Genomic DNA, 9,958 nt, shown 5'->3' with positions numbered 1-9,958 from the left:
AATATATTTAAAACTTCCTTGTAAGCTATAAAATTTTGTTCATTTGTTAACATTGTATCTTTTCTTTTTTTAAAGTTTTTTCCTTTTAAAATATATTTTAAAGTAGCAATGGGGTCTCACCATGTTGCCCAGGCTGGTCTCAAACTCCTGAGCTCAAACGATCTACCCACCTCGGCCTCCCAAAGTGCTGGGATTACAGGCGTAAGCCACAATGCCTGGCCATTTTCATTTTGAATAAGCTGTTATTTTTAAAAAAAAAAAAGTCATTAAATCTATTTGGAGATTTGTTTTTGTTTTGTTTTTTTGGTTTTTTGGTTTTTTTTTTTGAGATGGAGTCTCACTCTGTTGCCAGGCTGGAATGCAGTGCTGTAATCTTGGCTCACTGCATCCTCCGACTCCCTGGTTCAAGCGATTCTCCTGCCTCAGCCTCCCAAGTAGCTGGGATTACAGGCACGCACCACCAGGCCCAGCTAATTTTTGTAGTTTTAGTAGAGATGAGGTTTCACCATGTTGGCCAGGATGGTTTCGATCTCCTGACCTCATGATCCGCCCGCCTCGGCGTCCCAAAGTGCTGGGATTAGAGGTGTGAGCCACCGCTCCCAGCTGGAGATTTGTTTTTAATGTAATAGATTAAAACTTTAGTTTATACAGTTTGTAAGTTAGATTTTGAGGTTTGTTGGCTTTTCCTTAAAAAGGGAATTCTGTAATTTTTTCTTTGTTGGCTTTTCCTTAAAAAGGGAATTCTGTAATTTTTTCTTGTATCTTAACTTTTTATGTTTTTTAATGCATTGTTCCTTTGTTCTGTTGTTCAAACAATACATTTGAAATAGTGCTGAGATTACAGAAGCAGGCAGAAAAATGGTCACAGGGCTTTTTAACATTCATTACTTCATTTTTCCTAATGGAGAAATCAGGTTGGGAGGTAAGCTTTTCTACCAACCAACTTTGGCTACATGTATTGATCAAATTTACTAGATAACTGGCAATATATCAGGTTGGCCAGTGACTCAAAAGTTTTTTTGGTGATGAATACCCCTGGTAGAAATAATTTGGGTGACTTGCTGTATTTTTTTAGAGGGGTCAGTAATATTTTAATCATTTTTTTGGTTGTTTTGCAGCTTTAACTGCCTATACTTACCTGACCATTTTTGATCTTTTTAGGTAAGTTTTTAGGAAATCTTAATGTTTTGGAGCCAATAAGGAATTTGGTAGAAATGCGGTATAGCTATACAATTCAGCAATAAAAACAGCAGCTACTGATATCGTATAAGAAAACAATAAAAACATTATACTATGAAGACAGTCATAAAGGACCACATATTGTATGATTTCATTTATATGAAATGTCCAGAACAGGCACGTCTATGGAGAGAAAAAGTAGATTATGAAGACGTTTTCTTTGCTTAAAGGAAAGTAATCTAAATAAGTAAAATTATCAACGTAGAACCAACACACAAACAACAATAATTAGAGACATAACAGTAATTAGAGGCTGGGTGGGGTGGCTCACGCCTGCAATTCCAGCACTTTGGGAGGCCAAGGCGGGTGGATCACTTGAGATCAGGAGTTTACGACCAGCCTGGCCAATGTAGTGAAACCCCATCTCTACTAAAAATACAAAATTAGCCAGGCATGGTGGCTTGTGCCTGTAGTCCCAGCTACTTGGGAGGGTGAGGCATAAGAATCGCTTGGACCCAGGAAGCGGAGGTTACAGTGAGCCGAGATTGTGCCACCACACTCCAGCCTAGGCAACAAGAGCAAAACTCAGTCTCAAGAAACAAAAAAACAAAACATTTATAAATTTGATTATATTAAAGTTAAAAACTCTAGGTAGCAAATGTCACCTTAAACAGAGAGTAACCTGAGAAGATACTTGCAATTCATACCTCAAAGGACTAATTTTGCTAATATTTGAAGGGCCCTACAATTTAATAAGACGAAGGCCCAATAAAAGAAAAGTAAGAAAAAAAATTTATAATACATACGAGAGTTTACAGAACAGGAACTATAAATGACACTTATGAAAAGTTGCTCATCTTCACTAACAGTTAGAGAAATGCAAATTAAAATTACTCTGAGATGCTGTTTTGCCTGTCACATTGGGAAAGATTAAAAGATTTGAGTATAGCTGTGTTGTTGAGTGTGTTAGAGAAACACGTGCTCTTTTGTTTTTAAAAAGATGGCTTTATTCGGCTGGGCGCAGTGGCTCATGCCTGTAATCCCAGCACTTTGGGAAGCTGAGGAGGGCGGATCACAAAGTCAGGAGTTCGAGACCAGCCTGGTCAATATGGTGAAACCCCGTCTCTACTAAAAATACAAAAATTAGCTGCTTGGGAGGCTGAGGCAGGAGAATTGCTTGAACCTGGGAGGCAGAGGTTGCAGTGAGCTGAGATCACGGCACTGCACTCCAGCCTGGACAACAGAGCGAGACCCCATCTCAAAAACCAAAACAACAACAACAACAAAAAACACCAGTTCACTGTAAATGTGAATGTTTGAATGTTTATTTTTGGATTTTCAGGTCTGTCCCATTGATCTGTATGTCTGTCCTTTATGCCAGTACCATCAGTCTTGATTACTGCAGCTCTGTAGTAGGTTTTGAAATTGGGAAGTATGAATATTCCAGCTTTGTTCTTTTTCAAGGTTGTTTTGGCTAAACAGACATTCTTTTTGCTCAAGCTGGAGTGCAGTGGGTTGACTTCGGCTCACTGCAGCCTCAGTCTTTACCTCCTGAGCTGAAATGATGCAACTCAGCCTCCTGAGTGAGTGGTACCACAAGCTTGTGCCACCACATTTGCCAATTTTTTGATATTTTGTAGAAATGAGGTCTTCCTATGTTGCTCAGGCAGGTCTCAAATTTCTGGGCTCAAGTGATCCTCCTGCCTTTCCCTCCCAAAGTGTTGGGATCACAAGCGTGAACTACCTGTCCTGGCTGGAAACAGGCACTTTTATACATTGCTGGTGGGAATATAAATTGGTGCAGCATCTCGAGGGCAGTTTGGCAATATCAATTAAATTTAGAAATGCCCATAACTGGCCGGGCGCGGTGGCTCACACCTGTAATCCCAGCACTTTGGGAGGCCGAGGTGGGCGGATCACAAGGTCAGGAGATCGAGACCACGGTGAAACGCCGTCTCTACTAAAAATACAAAAAATTAGCCGGGCGCGGTGGCGGGCGCCTGTAGTCCCAGCTACTCAGGAGGCTGAGGCAGGAGAATGGCGTGAACCCGGGAGGTGGAGCTTACAGTGAGCTGAGATCGCGCCACTGCACTCTAGCCAGGGGGACAGAGCGAGACTCCGTCTCAAAAAAAAAAAAAGAAATGCCCATAACCTTAAACATAGCAGTTCCTTTTCTAGTAATTTATGCTACAGATACATTCCTGTGATCAAAAATGAGTTGCATATGAGGTTATTCAGTACAAAAGATTGGAAACAATCAGTATGTGAATGATGAAATAAATTATGGGGCATGTACACCCTATATTTTGGTACATATATATCATAGAATTCTCAAACTTGACCATACATCAGAATTACTTGTAAGGTCTTGTTAAAATACATGTTGCTCCATTTCCAGAGTTACTTATTCAGAAGGCCTTGGGTAGGACCCAAGAATTTGCATTTCTAGCAACAGATGAAACCGATCCTGCTGGGTATAGGGAACCCACTTATCTATGTAATTAAATATTATGTAGCCTTAAACAATAAAGCCAAAGCATTTTATGGTTTAGAGGTCCTAATGAGGGGAAAAAGCAAGATATACAACAGTGTATATAGTATGCTGCAATTTGCATTAAAAAGGGGGAAAGAGTAAGAATACACGCATGTTTACACATCCACACACTACAGTCATTTGCTTATATTTGCGTAAACATACATAGGAAGGATAAACAAGAAACTGATAGTAATAGGTGTCTTTAAGGAGGAAGACTGTGGCAGGGAGACGTAATTTAAAATCTTCCCACTATATATCTCTTTTGTAAATTTTGAATTTTAATTATGTAAATAAAATGCCAATTTAAAAATAAATAAAAGCAGATTAAGTATGTTACAGCCAAGAGTGGTGTCTCATGCCTGTAATCCCAGTGCTTTGGGAGGCTGAGGCAAGAGGACATTTGAGCCCAGGAGTTTGAGGCTGCAGAGAGCTATGATCTTAGCACTGTACTCCAGCCTCAGTGACAGAGAGATACCCTATAGACCAGGCACAGTGGCTCATGCCTGTAATCCCAGTACTTTGAGAAGCCAAGGTGAAAGGACCGCTTGAGCCCAGGAGTTCAAGATCAGCCTGGGCAATACAGTGAAACCTCGTCTCTACAAAAAATTTTAAAAATTAGCCAAGTGTGGTGGTACACACCTGTAATCCCAGCTACTTACTGAATAGTAGGCATTAGGATCACTTGAGCCCAAAAGGTTAAGGCTGCAGTGAGCTATGATTGCACCATTGTACTCCAGTCTTGGGTCTTGGTGACAGACTGATACCTGTCTCAAAAAAAAAAAGGATTTTATTTTATTTATTTTTGAGACAGGGTCTCACCTGTCACCCAGGCTGGAGTGCAGTGGCACGATCTTGGCTCACTGCATGCATCCTCCGCCTCCTGGGCTCAAGCGATTCTCCTGTCTTAGCCTTCCGAGTAGCTGGGATTACAGGTGCCCACCACCATGGCCGGCTAATTTTTGTATTTTTAGTAGAGATGGGGTTTCACCATGTTGGCCAGGCTGGTCTTGAACTCCTGACCTCAGGTAGTCCTCCCGCCTCAGCCTCCAGAAGTGCTGGGATTACAGGCGTGAACCACCACACTCAGCCCATTCATACACTTTAAAAAAGTTACTTTGGGGAATAATTATTAATGTTCCCAACCATATTTGATAATAATAAACTAATGGTAATAAAAATAGTAAAATTTTAAAACTAAAGTAATGTTGTTTCCCTAATGTCTTAAGGTTCATAAGGAAAATCTTTTCATTTAATTTGAAGAAGTTTCTTTCTTTAGAGGCTCATAATCTGCCATGTGAATTAGCTATCAATATATATTGTTTCAGATGAAAGGTGTGATTTACATTCATTTAGAGCTTCATTAACATCCAAACACAGAAGAAAGTGGTTATCTGATTTTAGACTGTTGTTAATAAATGCTACTGTTTTACAAAGAGGTATAGAAATATATTTTAATAGAGAACATTAATACCAAAGTGGTGTTATTAAACTATGGAAATTAAAATAATTTATGCATATAAATAAAATCAAACATATTGAATGATTTGTTAATAAATGGGTGCTGATTTTTAGATTTATGTAATAATGGGAAGTAAGTTCAATTAGTGTACCATATTTCATCAAACATTAGATGTTAAGAGTTTTAAGACAAATACTCATTTTATGTGTCCCCAAGAAAAATGCTGCTAATTCAGCTGTGATGTACTGTAAGTTGTAAGACTAACCCTGATTTGAGGAGTATTAAGATGTGAAAAAATATGTGCTTCTTAAAAGTGATGAACTGTAGAAAAAGTTTCAGAGATTTTTATCCACTTTTAAGGGTAAAATTTTCAAAAGTTAATGTTTAGACACTGAATTTTTCAAATTTCTTATTAGTAACAAATATCATCTATAGAGTATTATTTACAAAGAAAAATTTTACAATTAATAATTGAAGCTTTGGCCGGGCGAGGTGGCTCACGCCTGTAATCCCAGCACTTTCGGAGGCCGACGCTGGCAGATTCCCTGAGCTCAGGAGTTGGAAACCACCCTGGGCAACATGGTAAAAACCCATCTCTACTAAAATACCAGAAAATGAGGTGGGCATGGTGGCGCACTCTTATAATCCCAGCTACTCAGGAAGCTGAGGTGGGAGAATTGCTTGAGCTTGGGAGGTAGAGGTTGCAGGAGCCAGGATTGTGTCACTGCACTCCAACTTGGGCGACAGAGTGAGACTCCGTCTCAAAAAAAAGACATAAATAAATAAATTAATGATTGAAGCTTCAATTGTATATTTCGTTTTTCTTTTCTTTTCTTTTCTTTTTTTTTTTTTTTTTGAGACAGGGTATTGCTCTGTCACCCAGGCTGAGTACAGTGACATAGTCATGGCTCACTGCAGCTGCAATCTCCTGGACTCAGGCGATCCTCCTACCTCAGCCTCTGGGGTAGCTGGGACTACAGGTACTCACCACCACACCTGGCTAATTTTTGCATATTTTTTGTGGTGACAGGGCATGACATGTTGCCTAGGCTGGTCTTGTACTCCTGGGCTGTCAAATGATCCACCTGCCCTGACCTCCCAGAGTGCTAGGATTACAGGCATGCACCACCATGCCCAGCCTAATTGTATATTTCTGACTGCAGAAACTCATTTGGCTGCCTTTATCCAATGCAATTTCAAAAATCATCCATCCATTCAAAACCAACCTAGATTATTTGCTTAACTTCAATGTAAATACCATATTCTTGCTACTTACATGAATTGGAAGTGAGGTTAGCACACTATATGAACCTTGTCATGAGTGTGAAGTACTCTCAAGGAGTTAGCTAGGGCTCTTTTGATTGCAGCCATCAGACTTCCACTGGAGCTATACTGGGGGAGCAAAGGTGTAGGATACTTAATTCTACAGATTCAGGGGTGTTAATGGAATCTTGAGGGCAGAGGTTTAGCTGGGCTCCATTGTAAGAATCAAACTTCTCCTTATCTGTCATCTCTGTACCCTGTGTGTGGACATTGTTGAGCTATTTTCTTCCTGTAGGCCAGCATTCCCTACTCCCAAATCCGGGGATAGAAATATAAATACTGCTCCAAATTTTCAGATTTGCATTTCCATCATTCAATAAAGCAGCCAAATTAAGCCTGGAATGCTTTGGTTCCAGTTCCAAATCCTACTTCCAAATCCAGAGCAGCATTTTGACCCAGCTTAGGTTACATGCATCAGGTGTCTGTCTGTGGATGAGTCAGCTGTGGCCAGGGAGTAGGGTCATGTTAAGAACATACCAGTTCCCAGCCAGGTGCGGTGCCTCGCACCTGTAATCCCAGCACTTTGGGAGGCCAAGGTGGGTGGATTACAAGGTCAGGAGTTCAAGACCAGCCTGGCCAACATGGTGAAACCTCATCTCTACTAAAAATACAAAAGTTAGTCGGGCATGGTGGTGCATGCCTGTAATCCCAGCTACTCAGGAGGCTGAGGCAGGAGAATCACTTCAACCCAGGAGGCAGAGATTGCAGTGAGCTGAGATCGCACCATTGCACTCCAGCCTGGGCAATAGAGTGAGACTCCATCTAAAAAAAAGAACATATACCAGTTCCTGCTGTAAGTTTATAGATGGAGAAAAAAAATGAAGGATAGTTAATAACTGAGAATTGAGAATTGTGAGCTAGGGAGAGAGACTCTTGGCTCCCTGCTTCATGGAGCCTTTCATATTTCCATTTAGGGATTACAAAATACTTTGATGTCTTCAAGATCCATGAGATAGGAGTATATTATAAGGATGGCTTTTCAGCCAGGCACGGTGGCTCACGCCTGTAATCCTAGCACTTTGGGTGGCCAAGGTGGGTGGATCATTTGAGGCCAGGAGTTCGAGACCAGCCTGGCCAACATGGTGAAACCTCATCTCTACTAAAAAAAATACAAAAATTAGCTGGGCATGGTCGTTCACACCTGTAATCACAGCTACTTGGGAGGTGGAGGCAGGACAATCACTTGAACCCGGAAGGAAGAGGTTTCAGTAAGCCGAGATGGCACTACTGCACTCCAGCCTGGGAAACAGAGCAAGACTCTGTCTCAAAAAAAAAAAAAAAAAAAGATCAACTATTAATAATTGCAAGACTCTGTCTCAAAAAAAAAAAAAAAAAAAAATGCCTTTTATTAATCAGGTAACTAACATGTTTAATTGGGTCTAACACAGATAGTTGTTACCTCAATTTCATATTGTAGTAACTTGTTTTAGAGGGAATCTCTACTATACTTGGAAAATGAACATAGTTTTACCTCAGTCAAAATGTTGTCAAGGTATTATTAATATTTAGTTTAACTTTTAACAAAGATGAAGCGTATCAAAGTTAAAATTGTGTATGTCATTTTTTAGCATTTTCAGTTACAGAAACCATTTAGGGTGGATAACATTGTGTAGTAGAAGTATGAGGTTAGGTTCTACTTAACTGACTTGATGTATTATAACTTTATTCTGTTCCTTCACATGTTAAAATCTTACAAGTATACCACACGTTCAGATGCTCACTATGATTAGATAGTAAACTACTAGAATTAATTATCTTAATAAATTATTAGAGTAATTTATTATTAATTTAGTCTGTGCAAACACGGATAACTTTCAACCACTTAGGAATTCTGAAAACTTAATTTCTCTTCACATGTTCTCTTCTAGTTCTAACACTAAATTTATTTTTCTTTTTACTTAGTTTAATGACATGTTTAATAAGTTACTGGGTAACAATGAGGAAACCTAGCCCTGTCTATTCATTTGGGTAAGTTCAAATTATTTTATTTTTTGCTAACTTATGACTACTAAAATATTATTTATAGTAGACAATAAAGAGCTAGCTAGAGTATTCCTGGAAAATAAATGCTGCGTACTTAGTGAAATGATGATCAGATAGTGAAAATAGATAGTCTGGGCACAGTGGCTTACACCTGTAATCCCAGCACTTTGGAAGGCTGAGGCATGCAGATCACCTAAGGTCAGGAGTTCGAGACCAGCCTGGCCAACATGGCAAACCCCTATCTCTACTAAAAATACAAAATTCATCCGGGTGTGGTGGCGTGCACCTGTACTTCCAGCTACTTGAGAGGCTGAGACAGGAGAATTGCTTGAACCCAGGAGGCGGAGGTTGCAGTGAGCCAAGATCATGCCATTGCACTCCAGCCTGGACGACAGAGCAAAACTCCGTCTCAAAAAAAACAAAAGGAAATAGATAGAAAATCATCTTCCAAGAAACAAACATTTAAGGTATAAATCATATTAAAATGAAATGTTCACAGTAGGTTTTTTACATTTTATAAAGCAAATATTTAAAGTTCACATTAAGTTCTTTAATATTTTGGGAATTTATTTTAGCTAGAGCAAGTACAAAGGATTTTTATGTTAGTGTATCTTCTAGATGTTAAATAAATGTGACATAGTTTAATACTAGGCAGTGGTAAAGATGGATTTTCATCTGAAACTGGATTTGTGATAGCAATGGGTCAACAAATAATTTGAGATTTGTTTCCATAATTTTAAAAATTACTGTGGCCAGGTGCGGTGGCTCACACCTGTAATCCTAGCACTTTGGTAGGCTGAGGCGGGAGGATTGTTTGAGTTAGAAGCCAGCCTGGGCAACATAGTGAGACCTGTCGCTACCAAAAATTTTTTTAAATTATTGTACATGGTGGTATATACCTGTGGTCCCAGCTGTTTGGGAGGCTGATGTGGGAGAATTGCTTAAGCCCAGGAGTTTGAGGCTGCAGTGAGCTATAATTTCATCACTGCATTACAGGTGGCAAGAGTAAGACCCTGTCTCAAAAAAAAAAAAAAAAATACTGAAAGTTGAAAGGAAATAATCTTTTATATTAAAGGTTTAAAAATGTATTTAAACATGAGTTCCTTTTAGATTCTGGGAAACAATTTGAAAGAATTTTACTTTACTATTATTTTTACCTGAAGAGGCATATCAACCAAGGAGTTTTACTTTAGTAAAGAAACTTTTGGACCAAACTTACTCTTCTTTTCCACCACCATTCATTGGGACTATATTCTTTTGAACAAAATTAGGTTTTATTAAACAATGGGAAGAAGTAAATATAAAATTTTAATGCAAAATAAGGATTTTTATAAGTCATAAATCAAAATGAATTTTTAAAAAATATTTATTATTTTTAATTTTATTTATTTTTTGAGACAGAGTCTCACTCTGTCACCTAGGCTGGAGTGCAGTGGCGTGATCTGGGCTCACTGCAGGCTCTGCCTTCCAGGTTCAGG

The 9,958-nt window shown here is 39.1% G+C and overlaps 1 protein-coding gene across 2 annotated transcripts in view; it reads left to right on the top strand.

Annotated features, from left to right (window-relative positions):
* SLC30A6 (solute carrier family 30 (zinc transporter), member 6) overlaps positions 1 to 9,958 on the top strand; it is a 71,527-nt gene that overhangs the window by 17,662 nt on the left and 43,907 nt on the right. Inside the window, exons 4-5 of one of the 2 annotated variants that reach the window (XM_011984244.1) lie at positions 1,119 to 1,161; positions 8,400 to 8,465. In XM_011984244.1, the coding sequence (XP_011839634.1) occupies positions 1,119 to 1,161; positions 8,400 to 8,465 (109 nt within the window). The remainder of the gene's footprint in view (positions 1 to 1,118; positions 1,162 to 8,399; positions 8,466 to 9,958) is intronic. The other variant, XM_011984245.1, reaches the window with a different exon arrangement.

The sequence above is a fragment of the Mandrillus leucophaeus genome, unplaced genomic scaffold (assembly GCF_000951045.1).
Source record: "Mandrillus leucophaeus isolate KB7577 unplaced genomic scaffold, Mleu.le_1.0 Scaffold264, whole genome shotgun sequence".
NCBI lineage: Eukaryota > Metazoa > Chordata > Mammalia > Primates > Cercopithecidae > Mandrillus > Mandrillus leucophaeus.
Note: the sequence above shows the minus strand (reverse complement) of the source record. Positions and strands in the feature narration are given on the sequence as shown.